We start from the raw sequence: 27,397 nt of genomic DNA on the forward strand, positions 1-27,397 counted from the left end.
CCAAAGGGTGCAGGTGCTTCACCCCATGAAAACGTCTTGGACACCTCCAATGGTACCAGACATGGAGGCATGTCTTAAGCCATGCTGCTTTTTTGCCAGCGTATCGTATTTTTCCATGTCTCTGAACACTGTTATTTTAATGCGGTTTCTACTGATCTGGGCAATTTGTTGGCCAGCTTGTTCCCAAATTGTTCCCAGCCTGCAGAAGGTTGAGGCTTGGTCCGTCTTACAAAGCAAGCGGTGAGGGTTACCTGAGCACACAACGCTGGCATCTTCCACGTGGTTACATGCATGGTGTCCCCAAGGCTTGACTGAGCATTCAGCGAGGGTGGCTTCTGTCCCGAGGCAACTCACCCCATCTAGCCAGATGGGGCCAGATCCTTGCCCAAAACCAGATGAACCTGGGGCTGACACGGCCGTCCCGCAGCCCAGCTGCCGGCACACCACGGCTGCGTCGTTCAGGTCCCAGCTGTCGTCGCAGACTGTCCCCCACTGCTGGCTGTGAAAGACCTCCACCCTCCCGGCGCAGCGGTGCGGGCCGTTCACCAGCCGCAGGGTTTCTGAGCTCCCCAGGTCCAAGTCTACAAACAGAATCGGAGGACGATAAATCCTGGCCAGAAATGCCTGCCTGTCCAGTGGCTGGCAACGCGGTGGACCTCCCCTTGCAAGGGGTCTTGCAAGGTCTCCACCAGCATGTAGCATTTCTGCTACTGCTGCACCCTGGGTGTGCATGCAGGAACGCCTTTTGGGACAAGTCTGCTAGGACCATGCCCAGTAGATTGTGAACTTGGCCAAATTACCGAGGAGGTCCCATGATGTGAGTATCCTCATGGGAACAAGCAGGCAAGGAGGCACCAAGTGCATCATGCACCTGAGCAAGGAATAGCTTGGTGAAGAGAAGGGACTCCCTGAGGACTAGAGGCTGTGTGGTAGCATGGATCAAAAAAAAACCCCAAACCACGGGGGCAGCTGCAACCCTGGTGTGCCAGGGCTCTTTGCGTGTGATGGAAAGCCTACGTTTTACAGGCTTGGGATTTCTGGGTATCCCAGGCTTGGGATTTCCAAGCACTTTGCCTGAGGGAAGCCAGGGACTGGTAGACCTCGAAACAGAAAACACCTTGTGCTTCCTGGTGGGACCGCAGGAACGAGGGATGGTTGAGCCAGGACATGGAGGAGCTGGATGGGCGAATTTGGTCAGACTGCACGGCCTCCCCCAGGGGAGGACTGATCCCCGACTCACCGCCACTGACCTGCGGCCACAGAGCACGAGACACCTGCGTGCTCCCTCGACTTGCAGTTCTCGACGCCCCAGAACTTGACCTTGCATTCGAAGAGGGCCCCCTCCGTCCCGGTGCACTCCACGGCATCCACCCAGATCAGGCCATCTCCTGTCCCAAACTGGGTAGACCCCGCGGCCGAGTGCGCCGCCCCGCAGCCCAGCTGCTGACACACCACGTGGGCTTCCGCCAGGTCCCATCCGTCGGTGCAAATGCCCCCCCAGCGCTGATCATGAAACACTTCAACTTTGCCGGAGCATCGATCTGAGCCGTTCACCAGGCGGAGGCTTCCGAGGTCGGAAATACCCGATCCTACAACATCAGAGAGCGTACACACGTTAAGGAGATACCTTCTGCCCCGTGAAACCGCTGGCTGCCAGCAATGGGTTTACACCGGAGGCTGAGCGGCTTTGTGCATCAAGGATGCTCTTGCGACGACAGAGAGGGCAGACCTTTGAGGTGTGATGTGAACTGGCCCAAGTGGTGCCCAAGGCTTGATTAGCATGGGCTTGACCAGACTATAGTCAATGGACCTTAGATAGTTTGCCGTCCTAAAGCAGACACAGGGCAGGGTCCAGTTGCCAAGATGTAGGCATCCTTGTGCCATTTGGGACTCCTGGGATAACCTCACCTGCCCTCCAGCTGCTGCTCCTGAAGGGCACAGGTTTTCCTGTAGGATCTCTTAGCCCAACTAGGGTGAGATGCTACCTTCCCATGCTGGGGTGACTGAGTTCAACGCTGGCTGTCTCACTCAGTGACACTCGGATATTAAACAAAGTCCATCCTGATATTAAGCAACCTGGTTGCAACCCAGTGGCCCCAGCTTCTTAAAAGTCACTAAAATGGGCTGCGGGTTTCCTCTGGCAGAAAGTCAGAGCTGGAGAGGAGAGAGAGGGATGGGAGATGGGCTCTCATGGGCTTAAGCAGCTCTGAGCATCATGGGGTACATCTGCCATGGATCAACCAAAGGTGTTGGAGAGTCCTCCTTGACCGTAATGGGAGAAGACCCATTTGTACTGCAGTCTGCCCTGCTGTGAAGAAGTAGGTGGCCGTGTTGTAATTTGCCTGATGGGAATGGTCTCTGGCCCGTGCTAACTGCCAGGATTTGTGATAAATAACATTAGCCAAAAGCGTGCCGGAGATCGTATTTTTAGCGATAGCCATGCAAATGGGCAAGGCGTTTGTTTTTCTCAGACTTTAATGTCTGCGTACAGCTGCCCTCTTCCACCAGGATGGACCACGAGGGGCTGACTCCAAAGCAAAGGGTCCCCAGGCTGGCTGCAGACTGTTGCTGCGTCGCAAGCCCTTGCACCCATAGGGGAATGCAGAGTCAAACCCCAGTGCAGGAGGACCCTGATAAGGTTTTCCGCGGTGCTCCCGGTGCCACGATGGGCTGTGGTTACCTGAGCACACCACGCCGGCATCTTCTCCATGCTCGCATCCATGGACACCCCAGCCCTTGGTTCTGCATTCAGAGAGGGCTGCCTCGGTGCCCGTGCAGTGCACGTTGTCCAGCCAGATGGGTCCCTGTCCCTCACCGAAGTAAGCCCGTCGTGGAGCTGATACCACCGTCCCGCAGTCCAGCTGCCGGCACACCACTTTGGCATCCATGAAGTCCCAGCTATCATCGCACACCGTCCCCCATTTCTCATCGTGAAACACCTCGACCCTCCCGGCGCAGTGACCTGGGCCATCCACCAGTCGGACCGGGGCGAAGCTGGAAACAGCCGAGCCTGCAAACAGGCAGGGAGATGCTCAGAGCATCCAGCCCCTTCACGGGAGGAGGAAGGACCCTGCGTTTTGGCACGTAGCCGGTGCTGCGTGGTCACATCACCTCTGAACCCACAGCATTTCATCCCCACCTCATGGAGGAACTTCTCAAAGGGTTTAGGGGTACTTGACCCAGCAGCAAGTGGGGTGAAGCTGGCATCTTGCTCCTGACTGGGATGGGGGAAATTACTGGTGCATCCTGACCCACTGCTGGTGCCAGAGTGAAACCCACCTGAGCATACCACACTGGCATGCTTTCCATGGCTACAGCTGCTCTCTCCCCATGGGCTTGCCCGGCATTTCGTAAGGGCTGTCTCCGTCCCCTGGCAGTTCACGTTGTCCAGCCAGATGCGTGGGGGTCCGGCGCCGAAGTCTGCCCCCTCCAATGCCGGCAGTGCCGTCCCGCAGCCCAGCTGCCGGCACACGACCTCTGCGTCCCGCTTATCCCAGCCATGGTCGCAGATGGCTCCCCACTCCTCCTGGTGAAGCACCTCGACTCTGCCAGTGCAGCGGTGCGAGCCGTTTGCCAGCCGCAGATGAGCCGGCTCAGGGATGATTGAGTCTGCAAACACCCGAGAGAGTTATTAATGCCTTCAGACAGCCACCAGTTTCCCTCCATGCTTATCCTATTGCAGTTAAGCTCCCAGCCCCTCTTCACACTGCCAAAAGGCACAGAGGAGGGGAGAACAGGAGAGGTGAAACCCAAAACTCCCCCCAGGAGCACCCTGCACCAGCGCAGAGGGTGGTCCATGCTGGTCCTGCACCCTCCTGCCCCACTCCCTGCAAGAATTGCTCGCCAGGCGGTCTGCTTTTGACAAGCTTCCCTGCAATGAGTTGGTCCTGTTGTTGGAGCTGGAGGGTTCCCGGAGGGGTGGGAAATAGGGATCCCTGCAGGAATGCCTCCCACTGCCTTAAATAAACATCATGGGATGGGAAGAGCAGCCCTCCGATGGGACCATCACGTGCAGGGAGGGTCCGGGAAGACCCCACTGGCTGCTGATGCTGACCCCCAGTCTTACCTGGGGGTGCAGACCTGCTGTCATGACGCAACCCCCCTCCCACCATCTTGCGTGGAGCGATGCCGAAGGAGCATTAGTCACCTGAGCAAACCACGCCAGCATCTTCCCCGTGGTAGCAATTATTGTTGCCCCACGGCCGGGCCCGGCAGGCGGACAGCATGCTCTCCATCCCCGTGCAGTTCGTCTCGTCCATCCAGATGATGCCGTCCCCGCGCCCGAACTGAGCCCCCCGGGGGCCGACAGTGCTCGCCCGCAGTCCAGCTGCCAGCAGACGACCTCGGCGTCCAGCAGGTCCCAGTTGTCATCGCACACAGTCCCCCACTGCTTGTTATGGAAGATCTCAACCCTGCCAGCGCAGCGGCTGCCATAGTTCACCAGCCGGACCTGGTCACCCTCTGAGTTACCTAAAAGAGGGAAATATGGGGAAGGGCCAGCATGCTGTGACCCCTGGGTAAGGAAAACTGCCCTGGCACCTTCTCAGGTCACTGAGTGTTGCACCAAGTGCTGCAAGCTTGCCTAATCACCACAAAAAGGAGCTGGCTGATCCCCAGTGCCTGCTGGCTAAGGGGTGAGAGGCTGCAAGCGGCACCGCAGCAGCATCCCACCCACTGGCATTGGCACCGACCCTTCCAGGAGGACACCCAAAATTTCTCCCGCCCCCCAGATACCCCACGACACTCTGTGATGGAAACACCCACGAAGAGGGAACGTTGTCCGGGGCTGCTTGCAGAGGCAGAAAATAAAGCTGAGGGACCAAGACCCACCACTTCTTGTGCCGTGTCACTCCCGAGGGGGTTACCTGCGCACACCACGCCAGCTTCTCTCCCATGGTGACAAGTGCCGTTGCCCCGGGGCTTTGCCTTGCATGCAGAGAGGGCAGTCTCCGTGCCCACGCAGCTCACGCTGTTGGGCCACGTTTGCCCGGGTCCTTGCCCAAAATGCGACCCGCCAGGTGCCGACAGCGCCTTCCCACAGCCCAGCTGCCTGCACACCACTTGAGCCTCAGCCAGACCCCAGCCCTCGTCACACAGGGCTGCCCAGGTGCCGTCGTGGGTGACCTCCACCCTGCCTTCACAGCGCGTCGAACCGTTGGCCAGGCGGAGCTTGGTGGCCATGGACACCCTTGAAGCTGCCAACGACACGCAAGGGTAAGTGCACCGGGAGAGCCGCGGCTGCTTCTGCTCCAGCCTGAGCATCCTCCGTGCGCGGGGAGCGCCCAAACTGGAGACCAAGTGCCCGCAATGCTCAGCATCCTCTTAAAAGTGAATTTTGAGGGGTGGCTTTGCAAAGGGGCTTTATTGCAAAGACACTTTATTGCAAAGTCATCTTATTGCAAAGACACCTTACTTGCAAAGACACCTTATCATAGAATTATAGAATAGTTTGGGTTGGAAGGGACCTTAAAAGGCCATCTAATCCACCCCCCCTGCCATGAGCAGGGACATCTTCCACTAGATCAGGTTGCTCAGAGCCCCGTCCAACCTCACCTTGAATGTTTCCAGGGATGGGGCATCTACCACCTCTCTGGGCAACCTCTTCCAGTGTTTCCTACCCTCTTTCAGTTTAAAACCATTACCCCTTGTCCTACCGCAACAGGCCCTGGTAAAAAGTCTGTCCCCGTCTTTCTTATAAGTCCCTTTTAAGTATTGAAAGGCTGCAAGAAGGAGTCCTGGGAACCTTCTCTTCTCCAGGCTGAACAACCCCAACTCTCTCAGCCTTTCCTCATAGCAGAGGTGTTCCATCCCTCTGATCGTTTTTGTGGCCCTCCTCTGGACCCGCTCCAACAGGACCATGTCTTCCCTGTACTGAGGACTCCAGAGCTGGACGCAGCACTCCAGGTGGGGTCTCACCAGAGTGGAGTGGAGGGGCAGAATCACCTCCCTCGACCTGCTGCCCACACTGCTTTTGATGCAGCCAGGACATGGTTGGCCTTCTGGGCTGCGAGCGCACATTGCCGCATCACGTCCAGCTTTTCACCCACCAGTACCCCCAAGTCCTTCTCCGCAGGGCTGCTCTCAATCCCTTCATCCCCCAGCCTGTCTTGATACCGGGGGTTGCCCAGACCCAAGTGCAGGACCTTATTGCAAAGGCACTTTATTGCAAAGTCACCTTATGGCAAAGGCGCTTTCCTGCTCCCTGCTGTGCAGCCCAAATAAAAGAGCTGAGCTACGCACGCATCAAAAACTCCATCAAAAGCCCTGCATCGTGGGCGATAGGCGAGACAGACCTGACCTGGCTGGATGGGCAGGAACTGGGGAGGGTGAGTTATGCCTGCAGAAAGCTTTGCATGGTACAGCCTAGTTGCCCACCAAGGCAAACCAGGCTTTGGGGTAGGTGCTCGGTAATTCACGCGCGTGGACTGCAAACGAACGGCCCTTTGCTGTTCCTGCAGCTTAGCGCTGGATCCACGGCAGCAGGAGGTGGGCGAAGGCTTTGCCGGCGACTTGCCTGCCTCTGTGCTGCAGGTGCTCCCCAGAGCTGCAGAGGGGATGCCGCTGGCGAGCACCCGTGGGGGGGAGGCAGGAGCCATCCCATGATTCCTTAGGGAAACCCTGAAAGTCTGACGTTGACCCCTCTTGCACCTTGAGGTGAGTTACCTGAACATATCACTCCAGCATCCTCCCCGTGGAAGCAGTTGTTGTCCCCCCACGCGCTGGCCCGGCAGTCGAAGAGGGTGTCCTCGGTGCCTGTGCAGTTCACGTCGTCCAACCAGATGGGATCGTGGCCCCTCCCGAAGTGAGCCCCGCTGGTGGCCAACAGTGCCGTGCCGCAGCCCAGCTGCCGGCACACCACTGCCGCGTCCACCAGGTCCCAGCCGTCATCGCAGACCGTCCCCCACATGTGGTTGTGCAGCACCTCCACCCTCCCGGCGCAGCGGTTGGGGCCGTTGAGCAGCTGGAGAGTGCCCAGGGCAGAGATACTGGAGTCTGCGGGTACCCCAAGGGGGACAGTCGGAGAGCGGTTGTGCATCACCGCCGGTACAGCAGGAAGGGATGCAGGGGTGGAGGTGGTGCACAGCCAGATTGCTGCTGTCCCGGGCTACCTGAGCACTCAACGCTGGCGTCCTCCACGTGGTGACAGTTATGTTCCCCCCACGGCCTGGCTCGGCATTCAGACAGGTTCCTTTCCTCCCCGGTGCAGTTGACCTCATCCAACCAGATCTGTCCCGTCCCTTGTCCGTACCGAGCTCCTGATGCCACTGACAGCACTGTCCCGCAGTTCAGCTGCCGGCACACGACCCGGCCCTCGGGGGAACCCCAGCTGTCATCGCACACTGTCCCCCACGTCCCGTTGTGGAGCACCTCCACCCGCCCGGCGCAGCGGCTGGGGCCACCCGCCAGGCGAAGGAACCCCCCGGGACTCTCAGCGGCTGTGCCTGCAAAGCCGGGAGGGGAAAGAGGAGGGGAGGTGAAATCCTGGGGGTGGATGGGGCTCGGCTGCTCACGCGTTTGAGGTGGCTCCTGCCCCCCCAAAAAGAGTTTCAGAGGTGGTGGTGTCCATCCCACACCTGCCCTGGGCATCTCAGATGGCCCTGGGCTTCTGTAGTTAACTGAGCCCCATCTCTGCATCTAAGCCCTGAATTTAACCATCTTAACCTCAGTGGGGATCCCACACCCCAGGAGCCCTTTTCTTGCTCATGTAACGGGCAGAAAAAATGGGTATTTGAGCTTATGCATGTTTTTGTACAAGCGGTCAGCAGCAAAGGGAGACGGTGCAGAAAGGAGCCGTAACTGGATGTTAGTCACGTGGAGAGCTCAACTGGGTCAGCAGAAAAAATGTTCAAGAGAGAGATGATTGCCTTGTGTAAATAAGCTTTTTGACCGTGGATAATGATTTCCGAAGTGCTCAGGCACTGATCTGTGCGTGGGTCCGACCATCAGCAAGCGAGGGGCCAGACGTCACACTTGGGAAGTCGCAGGGGCCAGAAAGAGGACGAAACAAGTTAAAAATCAAATCCCTGAGTCATTCAAATACGGAGAGCATCTGGGCAGCTGTGGCACGCTGCGTGCAGGCGTGCCTAGCTCGGCTCTTTCATTAGGGCTGCGCAGCGGGGAGCAGGAAAGCATCTTTGCGGTAAAGCATCTTTGGAAAAAAGCCCCGTTGCAATCAAGCCCCTTTACGAAGCCGCCCCTCAAAATTCACTTTCACCAGGAGGCTGAACCAGACGCATTGCGGGCACTCAGTCTCCAGTTTGCAAGCTCTCTTGTCCCCAGGCTAAGAGTACAGTCCAGACGATGGCTGGCTCTTCTGTTTCATCCTTTCCCCGGGCACCTGTTGCTCTCTTTCCTTACTTTTACTAGGAGCGATGAGGCTACCCTGTGAGAAGCAATAAATCAACCCTGCAGCTGAGACTCAGCAGAGCTGATAGATTTCTTGGCATGTTTCTTGCAAGCACTGCCCAGTTGCATGTGCATTGACTGTGCTTGGGTGGACAAGTCCCAGCCCAGATGTCTCCAGCCAGCCAGGAGATACTGACTGTCAAAGAAAGAGGCAAATGCCATACTGAATTTTCCAGGAGCAGGATTTAAAAAAAAAAAAAAAAAAAGTGGGAAGATTGTACTGTTTGTGAATAGATCACCAAAGAAGGAGGAAACCCAAGCGAGTTAAAGCAAAATTTTAGTTCCAAGAGGCGGTGGTACAAACTGGCCTTAGCAACTAATCAGCCTGGAAATTAAGACGAAATCTCTACCAGCAGGGAAAGCACGTTCCTAATTTTGCTCACTCCAAACCTGATCAGAAGATGAGTGTTTCTGCTCTTGCCCTTTGTAAATGTGAAACAGCACTAGGAAGGTTGTCCGAATCAAATAACCAGCTTCTGCTCTGAGCTGGGGCAGCTTGGGCAAAGCCCTGAGCCCTTTCTTAACCATTTCCAAAGCGAAGCTGCTGTTGAACCATCGGCATGATATTGCTCTTGCAGCAGAGCTCTTCCCCATCCTTGCACCAATGTCTGAGAGCAAACCATGGCTGCGGATAAGGGACCTGTACGGTCTGCAGCTTCCTTATGGCTCTGCCTGAGCATAAGAAGGGACGTGTCTCTTGCCAGCATCTTGCCTGTCTGCTCTGTTAGCCCAAAAACTATTCGGTTCCTTCTGCTGCACATCCACGAGCCACCCAGCCTTGTCCTGGCAATGTGGGTCCCTGTTTGCTCACCTCTCTGTCGTATGGGGAGCCGCCCCTGTTAATGCACACTGCTGTCGGGTTTGGCCAAGCCCCCTCAGTGCTGCAATACCATGAGTTTGCCATGTATGGTCCGGGAGAAGCCAAGATTAAAGCAGGGCAGGATGTGATTAAAGCAGGATCGGGCATGCTTCCTTCCACTCTTGTAATGCTCACAAGCCTTTAATTATGGGGCACGAGCCTTTGATTATGGGGCAAGACCACGTGTGCCGAAGTAGACCTGCAATGCATGGCTCTTGGATTGCAGCAGAGAGAGCTGAGCTCCTGACTTCACATAAAAAACCTTCCACCTGCCTCCAAAGCCCTCACAAGCCATTTCTCCCTGCCCCAGACCCCCGAGTGCAACCCAGGACCCCCGACCAGCCTCTGCTCTGCTCCATGAAGTGCTAGCTGAGCAGGCTGGAGGAGCCGACGTGGCTGATGGACTCCCTGCGGTCAGCAGCGAAGGCGAACGCCACTCACCCCAAAGGCACGCCATCAGGAGGAGGGTCCCCGCGCTCTTGGCCCCACCGTGGGTGGGCTGGTTTCTGCCCCCGGGGCGGCTGGATGAGGGATGGAGACCGCCTGCCATCCCCCTGTTCGCAGCCTGGCCACGGGCTGGAGGTTGGAGTGGACTGTCCTTGTGAGAGATGCCAGCTGAGCCTGGTGTCCCGCTGGCCAACTGGAAGGGCAAACTGGGAATTCTGCAGCAAGCCCTCCTCTTCCTCCGCCCTGCTCCCCCCTGCGAGTTTCACCTCCTGTGAAGCTCTGTTAGGAGGTGACCTGCTGCCCCATGCAGCGGCCAGTCTTGTCATCGGCTTGCGAAACAGCGAGCTGTTCCAGGAAAACACGGAGCAAACAAAACCCTCTCAACACTCAGGTCCCGTCTTGTACGTGCCAGCCCCTGCGGGCACCTCGGCTGCCCTGACGCGTCGTGGTACAAGATAGCTACTTTCAACAAGCTAAATCAAGCCTTTATGCACAGAACTGGGGAAATATAGCTACGTTAGCTTCATTAGAAAGTGTCTGGTTGGGTTTTGGGGGGTGAGGGACCATCCACTGCAAGAAAATAGGTTACTAAAGGCTGGAAATGTCTTTATTGTGGAGGCTGGAGCCAGCGCCTGCACTGTGGCCGTTTGCCATCAGGTGAGCCTGGACATTATCCGTGATGAGAAAGGGTCTCATACCCACCTTGCGATACTTTGAATGGCTCGGTTGGATTTGGAAGGCAAGGGGAACTGCCATTTTCTTTTCCTACTGTGGCTGCACTTGCAAGACCCCAAGGGTCCCTTTTGGATTAGCAGCTTTCTTCCCGATTGCTGTTACGCAGATGATGCTCCAGGCATGTCCCTTGCAAATTGCTGCCCCAGGCATGTCCCGAGTTGCTGAGAGGACGGAAGAGTTTGCTGTCCTCCCATCCCTTCGTGGTGGCACGCTGAAGTTGTGCAAGGAAAGGGCCCGAAGCCAGCGCAGCGTGCTGCTGGAAAAAATGAGTTTTGCAAAAGGGTCGTCAAATTAACGTCACTCATTGCTCCGAATGGGAGGGTTGCACCTCAGATGGAGGTGGGTGCTGTGCTGTTGGTGCATTGAAGATGGGGCTTGCATTGGACAAGGATGTGACCCCTGCCAGAAACAGGGTGGATGGTTCTGCCCGTGTCTGTGCAAAAATAAGAAGCAAAACTGGAGCATGCGGTGGGAAGAGGACAGCATGGTGAGGATAGTCTCAGGCTGAGTTTAACCTGTTCAGCCTGGCAAAACCTGAGAGGGGTAGTAGAGTGGAGAGTAGATTGCTGCCTGTAGGAAGATCAAACATGAGAAACCCAAACCCCAGAGGCATGCAGAGCTAGGACTGAAGACCAAAAGGAAAAATAAGGTGTACTAAACAAAGGTACAGGAATGAGTGGGTGAAAATTAGGCTGGAAACGAGTCAAAACTCATGTCATTAAAAGTCGAGCAGTCGGGAAAGGTGACTGTACTCATTTGTACTGAGGCTCAGTGAGCCCAAGGTCTTTGTTCCCCTTCTTTGCAAACAAACAGGCCAGCAGCAAAGAGATTCCCGACACCGACCGGCAGGGAAATGCTGTGAACGGTTGTAGCCTGACGTGGCCAATGCAGCTCTGGGCAAGGGCGTTTCTGCTGGGGCTGTTTTCACAGTTTGGACAAACAGCCACTCTGGAAGTGAGTCATGGTCCTACGTCCCTTCTGCTCCTTTTGAATTTGGGTGTTGTGTCCCCCTGGGAAGTCTGAAACCCCTTCTTGAGATACTGCAGTCCCTGCAGAGCATCTCTGCAGAGTAACCCATGGCCCGAGCTGAGATCTAGCAGGTGCTGGTCCTGCATGTTGGAGCCCTGAAGAGCATCAACTCATCCCAGCTTTATTACAAAGACCTTTTCCAAACGGTGCACATATTTTATTGCACAAAACTGGGTCCAAGCTCCTGTTTTCCCCTATTCTGAGGACACTATCCAGAGCTAGAAGGAGCCCTGGGCCTTTGATGTAAACTTTGGGACAGGCAAGGCTGGAGGACCAGGTCTGCTGGGGCAGCCAGCAGGAAGATGAGAAGGCTCGGGTGCCAGCAGGAGAATGGGAAACCCTGAAGTCCCAGGAGTGATGGATGTCTGTGGAGGAGCAGATGACCTTGTGGCCATGCATTGATAGGAGACACCCGGCCAGGGGGGCTCTGGCTGGGGCTTAGACAAGTAGCAAGACGCAAACTGGTCACAGCGGCAAGCCGCTGGCTGGGAGGGAAGGAGAGGTGGGAGGCTAGACCTGAAGGGCGTTGAAATACGTGCTGTGACTCTTTCGTTACGTGTGTCTTCTCCCTGCTGCCTCTTGTACCAACTCTTCCTTCCATGCCCTTGTGCGGAGATCAGCTCGGCTCGCGAGGCACACCTTCATCACGACCTGGGCAAGCTTGTGGTCCCTTCATTCCCTCCCCGTGGCACTGGGACATTCCTGTAACCGTGGGCTCTCCTGGCTTCACCGAAGTGGTGAATGGTTTGGGGCTCAGACCTGACTCCATGGGTTGCTCCATTAGGAACGTGACCCTTCCTTGTCGGTGGCCAGGACAATATCTCACCCGGCGTTAGCAATCTTGAGTCTCCTGTATCTGACCCGGTCATCTACAATCCCTCTGTAACCAAGGGGCCTATTCTTCCACCACTTCCACCTCGCCAACTCACTCCATATCCCCGAATCTGTATAATGCTGCATTCTCATTCTTTTGGATTTCAAGGTTTTTACTGGTATTCAAAAGTGGATTGAATAAATACAATGGGTGAGAGACTTCTCACCCTGTTCTGGACGGGCTTTTAAGTGCAGTCCTCATTTTGCAAAGGTGGTCGCATACAGTGCAGGAGAGCACCCTGCTCGCTTGCTCCTGGATCAGGAAGTAATCCTCACTTCCATGGGAGATTAGGGGAAAAGGTATGATCCCGTTGGGAATGCGGTGAGGGTGATGGCACTGGGTGCCGCTGCAGATGACTCTGCAGGGGGTTATAGGGATTATAGGGGGCTATAGGGCTGGGAATAGGGATTATAGCAGTTATAGGGCTGGGAATAAGAGGAGTCTGTGCAGATGGGGTTAGGATGCTGGAGCCTACCCGGAGGACCAGATAGGGGTTATTCTGAGAGGACCTTGCTTGGAGACTGGGGCTTCATGGTGCTGCATGGAAGAACTGGGACCCACAGAGGCTCAGCGCAGTGAGCTGGGGGCTATGGGGCACGCAGGGCAGGGGTCTCCGCTCTGCCACGGGGGGTCCTCTCTGCTGACCATCGCAGGTGGCTGCTCTGCTCTTCTGGTTCCGCAGAATGGGGTCTTCTGAGATCCTGAGGGAGCCTTGCCTTCCACACCAGGAGCGTGGCTGCCTAAGCCTCGGACGACGTCCCGGTGTCCTTTTTCTTCTTTATAAGTGGCTTGTCTACAAAATGAAGGAGCAGGGTGATGCATGGAGGGTGCGATCCCCAGCCCCAGGTTGGGGTGCATCCCTGCCAGCCAGGAGTGCAGCCAGCTCCACAAGCAGGCCAGGTGCCCCACGTGCTGTGGTCCTGCTCTTACCTGGGGAGCGTCCAGCCTGTCTTCCACACCTTGTCCACAGGTACAGGACCAACAGGGTCCCGCAGAGAATTGCCCCCATGCTGAGCAGGCCTGCCAGCACTGAGCAGGACTGTATATGATCTGCAAGAAGAGTGAAGCTCAGAGGGGGTTGGTTGGATGGCCTGACCCCCTGTGCCCCTCTCACCCTTCCCTTCTGCTGCATGTTTTTGGGGACCGGCAACATCTTCCCTCACTGCCCTCCTGGGTGCTGGGGCTGATCCTCATCAGCAGGAGTGATAGCTCACCCTCTGCTTCGGGAGGGTGGGTGCATGGACACCCCCTCATTGGGCTAATGCAAACAGAGCGTGTCCACCGGGGATGCTTGGGTCTCTGTGCCCACTGAGATGACTTCACCCAGTTGGTCCCACTCCGCTGCCTTACAGCCGCTGCCTTCAGGTGCCTCTGCCCTGCCCACCTAACGTCTCCTGGCAAAAAGGTTTATGGCAACGCTTCTGCCTGCCTGGGAGGAGGCCAAGACTGGGATGAAGATAGGAGCCTCTGCCCCACCATGTGTCTGCACCGGGTTGGCCCCGATGCGGACAGAGCGGGTGATGAGGGATCCCAGCACTCACCTTTCTGCTCTGCGCACACCACGCTGGCTGCCCAGCCCTGCCTGCACGGCCCCAGACCCATCTCTCTCTGCTGGCACTCCAGGAGCAACGACTCGGTCCCCCGGCAGCTCAGTCCCTCCAGCAAGGCACGGCTGTCCCCCCGGCTGAGCCAGGCTCCGACGGGTGCCGACTGGGCTGGCCCGCAGCCCAGCTGCCTGCAGACCACCCCGGCTTCCAGCAAGCTCCAGCTGCTGCCGCACACCCCGTGCCAGGTAGCGTTGTAGAGCACCTCCACTCGCCCCGCGCAGGGACCGGGACCACCCTGCACCCGCAGCTGCAAGGGGTTTGGGCCTGCAAGGAAGAGCGCAAGGGGGTGAGGTGGCCCCTCTGACCCCATATTGGCGATGAGAGCTTCTGACTTGCTCCCGGGCATTTTTTTCTGGTGCCCTGCTGAAGGCAAGCCACCAGCACCCGCGACCAGCTACGAGGCATGGATTGCCTTACTCCATCCCCTTGTACGAGATGCCTTAATAAGCAACGTCACTGCAGGGCTGGTATCTGTGAGATGGGAGACCCACACCCACCTCCCCGGTGGCACTGGACTTCTGTGTCTAGGAAAGGTGCGCCTGGATTATTTTTTTTAAGCAAGGCTTTGCCCATCCCAGGGTGCTGTCATTGATGAGCTAGAGGGACATAGTCTAGATTAAATCAATATGAGTGAGGTGCACAACTCCTGTGTAAGGCAGGGTGGCATTTTTGCTCAACTCCAAGCTGAGTGGGTGGGTGAAAGCTGACTTCTGCTCTGATGCTGGGGATGGGGAAGAGTGAGCAGAGAGGAGAGAGCCTGGCACAGCCCGGGGGTAGAACAGCAGCTCCAGCACCCATCAATCCTCCCCTTGGATGGACACCAACCATCCTGGCTCACCCACCCTGGTCCCTGCAGCCTGGTGTTACCTGAGCACACCACGCCAGCATCCTCGCTGTGGCCACAGTTGTGCTCTCCCCAGTTGCTCAGTTGACACTCGGTGAGGGCGGACTCAGTCCCTGTGCACTGAACGCCGTCCAGCCAGATGGGATCTGACCCTGGCCCGAAATGAGCCGAGCCCGGTGCTGACAGCGCCATCCCGCAGTCCAGCTGCCTGCACACGACGGCAGCGTCGTGGAGGTCCCAGGTGTCGTCGCACACGGTCCCCCACTTCTGCTCGTGAAAGACCTCGACTCTCCCCAGGCAGCTGTTCGAGCCGTTCACCAGCCGCAGTGGGCGCTGCCGTGAAGTGTCCGCGTCTGTGAAGGGAGCAAGCGGCACGTTCATGCCTGACCGTCGTCCACAGCTCCAGTGGGGCTTTGCAACGTGCTAAGCTGTGGGAAAACCAGAGCATCCTTCCGCGCGTGCAGCCTCCGGCTGCCTGGGAAAGGTGCTACACTGACAGGGCTTTGCTTTGGGATTTGCTGCTCATTGGGGTGGATAAAGCGGGGTCACAGCTCCAGAGCTTGAGGCTTGGAGCCTGACAAAGGGTTCTGGGGTCAACAGTGACTATGGAAGGGTCCTGGGGTCAGCAGTGACTGTGGGAGGGTCCTGGGGTCAGTAGTGACTATGGGAGGGTCTTGGGGTCAACAGTGACTGTGGGAGGGTCTTGGGGTCAGTAGTGACTATGGGAGGGTCTTGGGGTCAACAGTGACTACGGGAGGGTCCTGGGGTCAGTAGTGAGTGTGGGATGGTTCTGGGGTCAACAGTGACTATGGGAGGTGGTAGGAGGCATTGCTTGATGAATTTGGGTAGCTAGAGCTATGGGAAAGGGGAGAGGTAGGAGAAGGGCTTGCTCTTCCTTCACAAAATCATCCTAACAGCACGCTGGGGTCTCACAGCCTGCGCCGACACAGGGAAGAGCATCACCCCCTGTGGCATTCATACCCTTCTCTTAATTTAATTTTTTTTAAACCAGGGTGGGGTAAAGGCACCCATCCCTGGCTACCTGGGATGCGATTGAGCTGATCCTGCACCCCAGCCCACACAGTACTGATCCCGACTAACGTGGATCAGCTGAGCACACCACGCCGGCATCTTCCCGGTGGTCACAGCTGTTGGATCCCCACGGCCTGGTCTGGCATTCAGAGAGGGCAGCTTCTGTCCCCGTACAGTTCACGTTATCCAGCCAGATGCGGCCGGACCCTTGCCCGAAGTGAGCCGAGCCTGGGGCCGAGATGGCCATCCCACAGCCCAGCTGCCGGCAGACCACCGCCGCCTCGGCCAGGCTCCAGCCGTTGTCGCACACCGTCCCCCACTGATGGTGGTGGAGCACCTCCACGCGCCCCGTGCAGCGGCTGGGGCCGTTCTCCAGGCGCAGACGAGCTGGTGTGTCGGTGGCTGTGCCTGCTCGTGACACGAGACACAAGGGGAGCATCAGACCAGGTCTCCCACAAGGTGCTGCTTCTGGCCACCGTGGTGAGACCCGTGCCAGAGGATGCTCGGCTGCATTTTGCATGGGGGGGTTCCCATGTCCACAAAGAGCCGTTGAGGAATATCTAAACTTTGGGGCTAAACATCTCAGGTGCGGGCAAAACCAGCCGTGCAACCTCACAGCCCGTGCACGTTCAACATGAACGCAAGCAAACCATAAATGGCTGCAATCCTTTTTTTAGTCCTCCCGGGTGGCTGTCCATGAACCCTTCACATGGCCGCAGCAGCCCCCGAAGGGAGAGACTTTCTGCAGACCCCCGTTGCCACTGCCTCTTCTTCAAAAAGACTTCGGGGCCCCCCCACCCCATCTTTGCACAGCCGTGGGCTACTGGTCCCCGTAGCGTGGTGGCTTGGGACCTTGCTAGGAGCATGTAGCACCCAGCCCAGTGCTTCCCCTCTCTCCTTGGTGCCCATGTGAGTGCACTTTTTACATGCTGCCCAAAAGGCATCGTTCCCTTCCTATTATCCCCGCTGCTCCTTACTTTCATGGACCTGTGTGCTAAAGAGTGCCAGCGTGGCATATTGTTGAGATGGGACAAGGGGGACAAGGTCACCCACCCAGGTGTCTGCTGCCCAGCCCTTGACTGCAGCTGTGAAACTGGTACGAATCCCCGGAGCAGAGCATCCCCCACTGACCTTCTCTTCCTGGTCCACAAGTATGATGTTACCTGTGCACATGACGCCGGCGTCTTCTCCATGGTTGCAGTTGTTGGCACCCCAAGGTCCGGCCAGGCATTCGGACAGGGCAGCTTCGGTCCCGTTGCACTGAACGTTGTCCAGCCAAATTCGGCCCGATCCCCGGCCAAAGTGAGCTGCGCCGTAGGCCGAGACCGCCGTCCCGCAGCCCAGCTGCTGGCACACCACGTTGGCGTCGGGGAAACTCCAGTTGTTGTCGCACACAGTTCCCCACTGGTGGTCATGCATCACCTCTACTCTTCCAGAGCAGCGGTTCGAGCCGTTTACCAGGCGGAGCTCTGCAGGACTGACGTGGCTGGCCGTAGGGCGGCTGGATGAGTCTATGGAGGGCACAAGAGGTGCGCCATGAAAACTCCCTTGCCCCTCATTTCTGCAGGACCATTCTGCACTCCACTGCGGTTGTTGACTGCACCCAGCGGTTACCAATGTGCAGCCACCTTGGGACCGGGACCAGGGTGATGCCACGTGGTCCCAGCAACCCGCGGTCTTTCCAGCTGTGGCTGGAGATCCTGAGGATGCTGGGACAGGAGGAGGAGGAAAGCTTTTTTTCCTGGTGTTCATGGGGCACCACATCCTCTTTGCAGGTGGAGGTGACAACCGAGGGGGCTCAGCACGCCCGCGTGCCGATGTCTGTTGGGACAATTCTGGCACTGGTGGCTCCAGCATCTACCAATTGCCGTGAGCACCTGCACCTCGATCAGCCACCAAAGCTCCAAGCTTTTGGAACTCCAAGCTTTTGGAGCCTCACAGTTTGTGGCCATAAAAGAGTGTTCTCTAGCTGACTACGACTCGCCAGAGGCAAGGGCATGGAAACCATCCTGTCTCGTGTGTTGGTGATGGGGAGGAGGAATCTGGGTGTCTCCTCCTGGCTGTTCTCTCCCCTGCCTAAGGCTGTGTCTCACAGTGCCTGCCTGCAGAACACAACGGGTATCTAGCCCTGCCCGTGCCCCCAAAACACGCAGCCAAAGCAAGGCGCGCAGGGTCCTGCTCACCGGGAGGTGCATGATGTGCAAGGGGTCCCTATGCATCCCCCAGAGGTGGTTCAGCATCTCAGGAAGGTGGAGTTAGCACAGATAACGTTTCCAAGCCTGCTTCTCAAATTGTTCCCTAGCCTGCAGTCCCTTGTACGGGACGAACCACAAAACCATCCCTTGCTGGGGCCAGGGGTGCTCTGTGCCGCAGGGAGCTTTTGGAAAACTGGGGGGCAACAGTCCCTGCGAGGGAATTGCTTTGCAGACTATGCGTCGTCGTGTCCCCCCGCCCCGTAATTTCCGCGGGGCATTACCTGAGCACACCACGCTGGCATCTTCGCCGTGGTGGCAGTTGTTCTTTCCCCAGCCCTTCGTCCTGCAGTAAGACAGGGCGACCTCCATCCCGGTGCAGCTGACGTCGTCCAGCCAGATGGGACCGGACCCTGCGCTGAAATGCCCGGCCTGGGGGGCTGACAGCGCCAAGCCGCAGCCCAGCTGCCGGCACACCACGCCAGCATCCTCCAGGTCCCAGTAGTCATCGCACACCGTTCCCCACTGGTTCTTGTAGAAGACCTCGACCCTGCCGGCGCAGCGGTGCGGGCCATCTGACAGGCGGAGGGGAGCCCACTGGGAAGCAACTGGGTCTGCAAGAGGGATATGGAGAGGGTCCGGTATGGAAGAGCAGCACCGGGAAAGGCTGTGTCACTTGCACGAGCTTCACAGAGCCTCTGCAAACGGCAGTGGCTTATGTGAACCATGGATGTGCTTCTCCTTTGGCTCAAACCGGAAAAAAAAAAAAAATCCAAGTCCAGGAAAGAAAATGCTCTGCAAACCCCCTTTTTTGAAAGACAATTATCTTTAAAGGGCCTTCAGATACTTTTTTGCTTAGTATTCCCAATCAATGAAAAGGAAAACACTGCCGGCTGGAGTGAAAACTCCGGGAAACTGTATGTAGGGAGTAGCTGCCAGCCGTCTGATGGAAAGGGGGGTCTGTCTGTGTGCAACCTGGTGCTCTAATTAGCAATTTGAGTGATGCGATAGGGAGCAGCAAATTAGCCCATGGCCCCTAGCCAGGTGGAGCTGCATCTTAGAGGAGGGCATTACACAGGCTGAAACTACAGCAAGAAAGGTAAATATGAGGTGTTTAATTGCCGTGGCAGTAAGCACTGGAGTGGCTGAGCTGCTGTGGGATGCCCAGGTTGCGGTCTGGGTAGAGGCTGCAGCATTCCCTGGAGAAGGGGATGACAAACGAGGCAGGCAGAGGCAGAAAAAAATAAGAAAAGCACCTTGGCATCCCACTTGCAGCACAATTGGTCACCTCCTGGAAAGCCTTCGTGTCTGCAGGGCGCAGAGCGGAATAAATGCTCCTGTTTGCGCTGGGGAGAAGAGGACTTTGTGCCCTTAGTAAACGAACTAGTCGGCCCTGAAGAGGTGGCCAACACAAACAAGCAATTTCTGGTCTTGACTGTCACCGGTTGGTAAGGCTCCAAGCATTTCCCAACGGCTCTGTGTAAGGGCAGCAGCGCAGAGGCCAGGATAATTACCCGGCTAATGAGATCTCCTTCTCCATCCGCTGCTTTCCCTTCCTTTTTAAAGGCTGGTGGGTCAAAGGAAGCTTTGCCCCATCCATCTGCAAGCCCAGTCCCCCCATTCCTGCAGATCACCAACCGCCTCTTTCTCCTAGGATGCTCCTTCCCCCATGCAAGATCTACTCACCACAGAGGCACGCCAGGTAGATGAGGAGCCCTGCTCCGGCGAAGCCAGCCAGATTGCTGTGCAGGGACAGAAGGCAACGTTCTGAAAACCCCATGCCCGTCGCATACACCTTAGGACAGGTGACCGTCCCAGTGCGAGCTGCAAGCTGAGCTGGGTGCTGTGGGTGGTGAAGGCAGGTTTGTCCCCTCCTCTGCAGCAACGTGCCCTGTGTTTGCCCGGCGCTCATCCCTCCTCCTGCACTGACCCCTCCTCTCCCTGCTGTCCCCGGGATTTTGCCCTCTGGTTTTAAGCGGGTTAAGTGCCCCCCGAAACACCCGAGCCACGTCTGCTAGGAGGCTCCCCCCGTTCCCAGTAGCGTCTGCCCCGTTTCATCCCCACCTCCCGGTCCCCAGGCTGCGGATCCGGCAGCAGGAGGGTTTGCAATGCTCACTTACGGAGGTTTGCAGCCTCGGGAAAAGCCGAGCCTCATCTTGCAGGTATCCAAAGGTGAACCCCCACTATACAGAGATACCCCCAGGGTGCTTGCAGAGGGCAAGAAGCTTCCTTTCCCCTGTAAAATAAAGAGTTTCGAGGGGTTGAGTACATTGAATAGCATGCTCCAGCTGGAGTCTGTCCCAAAGTCACGTCGCTGAAGCCATCGCGCGTATAAAATGCACAGCCTGTATTCTAGGAGTATCACATAATATAAAGAATAAGGGGAGAGTGGTCCAGAAACTGTGCTGTAGCCGCTGAGATTAAGCTGCAAACACAATCAGGTTTTGGGCACCCCCCGTTGTGTTGATTCTCGTCCTTATTAAGGGAATTCGGGGAATTTACAGACGATCTCTGAGGCGGGCGATGGTTTAGCACAAACCCCTGGGTTTGTGCTAAACATCCCCATGCTCGTACTATAATTTGGGTTTTCAGTAAATAGTCTTGTCACCTGCAGGCAGTGGGATGGGGTGTGATGGGGCCCCCGGGATGACCTGTGGGTTTTTGCATCCCAAAGCTGGGGTTGGAGGCATGGCTATGGGCAGGGAGCCTGCCCAGTCCCTGGGGCTGGTGCAAGGAAAGCAGAGCATCGCCGAGCCCTGGGACCAGGACACTGGACCAGATGGGCTCCCGGCCATGCCATCGTCAGAGATGATGGAGCTGGGCATGGCCGTGCCTGGCAGAGGGAGCAAAGAGGGGAGCTCAGCCCCTCCCGACGCCACAGCCAAGGACCCTGCAGCCCCTTTCCCGTCTCAGCTCCTGGCCAGGGAGGAAGGTCACCCATCCTCCAGAGACGAGTCCTCTCCTCAAAACCCCTCCCTGGGCTGTCTCCACTCAAATCCAGCCTGCAGCCCCTGCGACACCAGGCACGATGGACAGCAGGCATCGACATTTCTGAGACAACTCCGTGAGGCACACCACCCCTCTTTATGACCGTGAGATGGGAAAGAGCTACGTCCCATTCAGTCCATGCTGGGCTGCCGGCTCCCCAGGGCTCCCACGGCTGTGCAAGGTGAGCTGAACCAAATATAAAGAGTCTCAGCAAAAAAACAGTCCTGAAAGGATGCGCCGTGCTGCTCCCAGTGCTGAACGTGGCCTGGGGAAGATTTGCCTGATCACACAGCACTGGCATCTTCCCCGCTGTGGCAGGAGCCTGCACCCCAGGGCTGGGCTGGGCACTTGGAGAAGGCAGTTTCTGGCCCCACGCAGTCCACACTGCTCAGCTGGATACAGCCCGGCCCCCGTATAAAATCCTTACTGCCTTTGTGGTGGAAGACGACCATTGATTTTCAGCCTTTTGTGGCTGCAAAGTTTAAGCCTTTCCTAAAGAGAGCTCCCCCCGTCTTTTCAATTCACTGCTGTCACCGTGGGAGGCTCATGCCAAGAAGAGGAGCCCCAACGTCTTCCCTGCCCACCTCCAGCTCCCTGTAGTCTGAACATCATCTTAGGGGCTGCAGGAAGGTTTGTTACCCCCCCGGTAATTAAGGTGCAGCCCTTGGCATGATGCAGCATGGAGGCACGACATCTTGCCCCCGTGATTTGCTGGCACAGCTACTAGTACCCTTCAACCTGGAAACATGAGCCTGGATGGTCCAACGTCTCCTTGTGAAGCCACGTAAGCACGATGCAATAACTGTGAAGCCACAAAAACAGAGTGAGATTTCATCCCTGTAGGCTTGCATATGATGGGCTGGGTTGCGAAGCCCTGCAGGGTGTGAAATGCATGATGGAAAAGTAGAAATCACTGATGTCCAGGGTAAACAAATAATTTTTGGCTAGTAAGACAGTACGCAGAGGGGAAAAAAAAACCCCAAACTGTGCTCCACTTTCAGCATTTCTATCCCAGCAGCTGCATTTTGAAACGCAACCCTCACTGCATCTGTTGAGTGCAAGTGAAAAGGGGGGTTTTGTGTGTTCGTGCTCTCGGTGGTGGGAGCTTTGCAGGCATCACAGCTCGGAGAGACTTGGACTGCAAGCCCTGCTGACATCCCTCACGGACTCATTTTTAAGGGTTCTGTGAAGCAGACACGGAAGCAAGTTTGGGGTTAGGGGATGCCCATTTTGACCAAGTATTTGACCAAGAGATCATTGTATAACTTATCTTTAACTCTTTAACTCCTAAGTAAGAGCTAAAGATAAGTTATACAGTATTTCCCACTGGATCTGAGAACTGTTCGATCCAATCCATACCATAAGAGGCACAGGAGACACGGTCAGCTTGCAAACCAGGCCACTTCTGATGGCCTCCAGCCTCCCGGCATCTAGACTTCTTGTGTTAAGCATGCTCCCTTTAGCATCTGCTTTTAGACGCATTATTGATGCTTTTGCCTCATTTCTCTTTGAACTAGCTGACAGCATCAGCCCCCGCAATCCTCCCTGGGGCAGCAGCTTCCAGAAGCTCCCAGCCCTTTGTGCACTCTCTGGACCTGCTCTACTTGCAGTACGCCCTTCCTGAGATATGGCAACCAGCACTACACACACTGCAAAAGGCGTGGAAGAACCAGGATTGTATATCACAGCAAAATTATATCCCCTGTCTTGTCCTCAATGCTCTTCTTAGGATATGCAACGTTTTGTTGGGGTTTTTTGGCTGCTGCGGCACACGGAGATGATGATTTCGGAGAACTCATTTGCAGCTGCCTACTGGAAAAGGAAAACATTCAAAAAGCCAGAGATGGTGCACCATGAATTTCCTTGCATTGCATTGCACGGATGTGTAGCTAGGTGGCAGAAAATCGCCTTATTATTCGAGGGCAAGCAGTTGGAAACACTATCCTTTGACTGCCTTGCAGTCTCCAAACTTGCTCGCACCTTCCAGGGAGAGCAAAGAGATCATGTATGTGCCAAGAGCTGAGCGTCGCAAACTGTTCTCTGCAAGGCGGCGATGCAAGACGGGAGAAGCCATCAGGATCTTCTGGTGTGGCTCGTTTTTCTCTGCTGACTGCTCCCCGTGACTGTAATGGCAGCCCAGCACAGATATCTGCACTTCAGCACTTGGGGTCTTTGCAAATGACTGAGGTCTGCACGTGCCAGCATCTCCATGATTCAGCCCACCCACGGCTGATGCAACGTGGACTCATCTTGTGCTGCCCCTCGACCTTTGCATCTCAGCATCTTCCACTGATCTGAAGCATCCGAAATCTCTCATCCTCCCCTTCAACGATGAATTAATTTGTTGCAAACTCTGTCTAGATAAAGGTGAAGAAGAGATCCCAGGGAATAACTTGAGCTGGGGAAAATCCATCAGCCATGTATAACAGGGATGGAGGAAGCTCACAGCTTGAAAATTTTTAGTATAAATGGCCTGATGCTGGCAATTACATGACTTTCTCCAACACGCCTGATGCCCCTCTCCCCACAGCCAGGCTGTAGGACTCCCCAGCACCATCCCTGGATATCTGGGCTGCCACGTGCCCTGGCAGCCCTTTGGATCCACACCATCAGGGGTCCCCTGAGGATCCTTGCGGTTCTGGATCTGGCACAGCCAGCCGAGCAGCCCCAGCAGCTCCCGCAGACTCTCCAAGGGGCAGAGTCCAGCCCCACCAGGGCTGGGAGCAGGGAGGAGATGGTACTGGGGAGGGACCTAAGCTGTGCTCAGTGTCACAGTCTGGACTGGGGAGTAGGGGAGGATACAAAGCAAATCGCTGCCTGCCCAGACACTGACCCCCCACCCCTTCAGCTGCCCGTCCTTTGGTGTCCTCCATACTGAACCTCCCCCAAGGGTCTCCCGAAGGAGCTCCCTCTCAGGGGATCATCACTGCAATGATACTCAGGAGACACAAAAATGGATATCCCATGGAGAAGTATCTCTGTTAGCAAGGGCCATTGCCTTATTTGTCGCCCCAAGGAGAAGGCAGCGTCAGAAGTGTCAGTGTCCTGGGGCAGCAGGGCATGGACCGGAGTTACCCGCAGAGCCCATTTGCAGAGGACACTGGAAGGGACTGCAGGGACAGGCTGGAAAATGCGTGTAGGATCAGCACACCCCAGCCTTGGATGTTTCAGAGACCTGTGTCCGGGCGTCAATTCCTTTTTGCAAGGTGCCCTTATGTCCCTCAGTGCCGTTACACACACGCACTCAGCTACCCAGATCCCATTTCTACCCTTAAAAAAAGCTTTACCCCACTCCTAACCCTTTCTTGCCACCTCCGTGGCACAACCTGAAGGATGGGCAGGTTGTAGAGTCAAAGTTAGTGCCCAAGGAGATGCTGGGTGGTGGGTGGACTGCCTGTCCCACCACATTGGTGGCTGGATCTCCTGTCTCACCTCCCAGCCCTCTGCAAAGAGCCAACTGAGCATCCCTGGTCGAATATCCAAGTTGCATCGAACTGAAGCAATCCAGGGGTGTGTCTAGAACGGCTCATCCGCAGAGTAGATGAAGGAGCGGGAGGCTCTGCAGCAGCCTGAGATGACCACCCAGCCATGCAAGGGAGGACCCTGGAGCTGAACTCCTCTAAACCGTGCCGGGAAAAGGCTGAAAAGGGAACTGTGCTTCCTACATAGGGCGTAACCCTGGGCCACAGCTTTAGGAACGAGAAGAAAGAAAAGCTAACTTCGCAAAGCCTGCTGCGTGTATCATCTCCATTACCCTCCTTAGGGTCATTAGGGGAATGAGCGTTACCCTGCTCATTAGCAGAGAGCAGGACCGAGGCAGTCAGGGGTCAGCACAGGATGTCCTTGTGGCCTAAGGCAGAACTATTAATTCTGATATACGTTTTCATCTCAAAGTGCCTGAAATAAGGTGTGTTTCAGCTGACTAAGGGGTGTTCCTGCAGCACGAAGGGACCATGTGTTGCATACCCCAGGTCATGATGCCAGGACCTGGGTGCCCGGTGGGACAAGACCTGCTGAGATAGCTTCGGGAGACTGGATAAGGGGTGAAGGATCCAGCCCTGCTGTAGTCCCTATCACCCTCCAGAAGCAGCCCTTGGAACGCATGTAGGGGTGTCCTCGGGCTCTTAAACCCGGGGAGAAACATACAGCTGGTGTTACAGCAGAAGCCTTGAGAAGTGCAAACACACAAGTCGGTGTAGAGGACAGGCATGGGATGGTAAGAGATGGGGCACACTGGAAAGCCCAAGGCTATTAGCAGCTCACCGATCGTCAGCTTGCAGGCCTGGATCTGGACAAAAACAGTTTTAGGGGTAACAGAAAAAGTACCCAACAACCCCATAGATAGTCTGGGTGCAGTATTGATTTGCAGGCAGATAAGGGAAGAATAAAGTGTGAAGGTATGTCAGAAAACATGTGAATCCGAAAATGGAAGAAGTTGAGGAGGAAGAAGAAATCCCATCAACATCACACTCTTCCCAGGAAAAAGCTTGGATCCCTGACGACCCGCGGCCAAGCCCCCTTGCATAAGGAAGACGGGTGCCGTTGACCTTCAGATTGAGGGAACGGCAGAAGAGCGAGCATAGGACCTGGAAAAGTGGCAGAAACTACGGTGTGTGTGCCCTGGGCAGCTCCTTTTTAGTGCAATAGAGCCCAGGACCAACTCACATCCATGCAGGTATTAACTGAAAATTCCCAACATCACCATCAACTGGACCATGCAATGTTCACGCAGGGCTTAGTACAAGTTTAACACAAAGAGTTACTACTCAGAGAAGCGTTTCCACAAGCCTTAAACACTCCTCCGTACATACCACAGTCATAGACTTGGCCATAGTCTTGTCTGGTCCTCCTTTGCAAGTGTCCTGCGTGCTGTAGGATCAGCTTTTACTCATTAGTTCTCCAAGCTTTTGGCCCGTTTGGGCTCTTCATGCACTCCTCGTTTCCTTTGGCAGATGCTTTCCACACATCGTGCAAGCCATCTTCTCTTTTCCTGCTTGGTCAATCTTCTCAGGGCACTCCAAGCCTTCATCTTCTAAGCCCCTGTGACCCAGCGTGCATCCCTTGTTTCCTCTCGTCCCCTGCCTTGCAGATGTTCATGCTTTTACCCCACCACAGCCACTGCATTTATCACATCGCTCAGCCTGTTCCCCTCTGGTTGGCTACCTATCTATTTTCCCGGTCCTTCATGAGCGGGACTGTCCTGCCAACACACGGCAGGGTGCTTGCATGGGGTCCTGCTTGGCTGCTCGTAGTCCCCTACCACTTGGGTTGGTGTGAGCCGCGGTGGTACCCAGTGCTTATTTCTATGACCAGAGCTTCTTCAACCTCCTGCCAGCATCCCTCTGCATGGCTGACTCGCCACCTCCATGCCCTTCACAAGAAGCCCCTTGTCCTCTGAGAGGCCCCAGGAGACTGATGTCCAAGGACACAAGGCACAGGAGCGTGTTTGGGAATACAGCAGATGGAAGAGAGCAGTGAGATCTAGTTGCCCCCATACAGATGCATCTAGTGAGCTGTAGGTCCTTTGTCACGTTTGCCAGTCCCATATCAACGTCCTAGAACAGGGCATCTCGGATGGCTGTAAATATCTGTGTGAGGCCGAAGCTGTGGTTTCAGGTGGAGTTTGCAAAACTGTTCAACTTAACCGCTGTAGGGAAACAAGCCCCTGGCATATACTTCGGGGTAAACTTTGCAGCCTCCACTGACTGGCTATAAAAAAAAAAAAAAAAAAAGAAAAAAAACCCTCCAAGAGTAAAACACTGCTCGAGTCTTAGAGAATGTTTTTATTTTCACAAATGCACGGAAAAAAAATTTGAAAGAGAAATTTGAAAAAAATACAGTTTTAAATTTCTACGCATCAAATGTCTTCTGCGTGCAGACCATTGGTGCCGCACGGTGTGTGTCACGCCTTGTATCGCTCGGGGTAACTGATCGAGGTGGGCATGGAGATGGGTGGTGGATCTAGTGACCTAGCTCTGTAGAGACGAGGTGGTCCAGGGCCCTCGGTGAACGAGCTGTGTGCTGGGACGGAGCTGCATCACTGGAGTTTTAGGTCTGGGCTGGTCACAGGCTGTGCTGAGCTCTCTTGTTGGCATGCCCAGCAGGAGCCACCTTGGCTGCTGCTTGCTCTTCTCCAGGTGTCAAGATGGACGTGTCAGAGACAACCAGCTCCTCCATGCGCACAAAACCTGCAGAGCACTGGTGATTCAGTCGATGGTTTGCTCCACACAGCCTGGATTTTCCCCTTTTTAACAAGACCAACTGAGGATGCTTGCTCCGTTGGAGACAGCACAAATCCCTTTGGCTTGGCCAAGAACAGTGGCAGCACAGGGCCTACCACCATCGCCCCCGCCAGCACTCAGACATGAAGCCTGCTTTGCAGAA

At 56.0% G+C, this 27,397-nt stretch overlaps 1 protein-coding gene across 1 annotated transcript in view; it reads right to left on the bottom strand.

Moving 5' to 3' along the window:
* Positions 1-27,397, bottom strand: part of LOC127028800 (deleted in malignant brain tumors 1 protein-like) — a 45,259-nt gene that overhangs the window by 6,550 nt on the left and 11,312 nt on the right. The window contains 16 exon segments of the mRNA XM_050914494.1: positions 258-560; positions 1,251-1,589; positions 2,681-3,010; positions 3,280-3,597; positions 4,142-4,294; positions 4,297-4,470; positions 4,866-5,169; positions 5,661-5,665; positions 6,649-6,969; positions 7,098-7,442; positions 13,281-13,400; positions 13,892-14,221; positions 14,825-15,154; positions 15,903-16,241; positions 16,997-17,310; positions 18,300-18,622. Of these exon segments, the coding sequence (XP_050770451.1) occupies positions 258-560; positions 1,251-1,589; positions 2,681-3,010; positions 3,280-3,597; positions 4,142-4,294; positions 4,297-4,470; positions 4,866-5,169; positions 5,661-5,665; positions 6,649-6,969; positions 7,098-7,442; positions 13,281-13,400; positions 13,892-14,221; positions 14,825-15,154; positions 15,903-16,241; positions 16,997-17,310; positions 18,300-18,622 (4,348 nt within the window).

Source organism: Gymnogyps californianus, unplaced genomic scaffold, assembly GCF_018139145.2.
Source record: "Gymnogyps californianus isolate 813 unplaced genomic scaffold, ASM1813914v2 HiC_scaffold_43, whole genome shotgun sequence".
Lineage (NCBI taxonomy): Eukaryota > Metazoa > Chordata > Aves > Accipitriformes > Cathartidae > Gymnogyps > Gymnogyps californianus.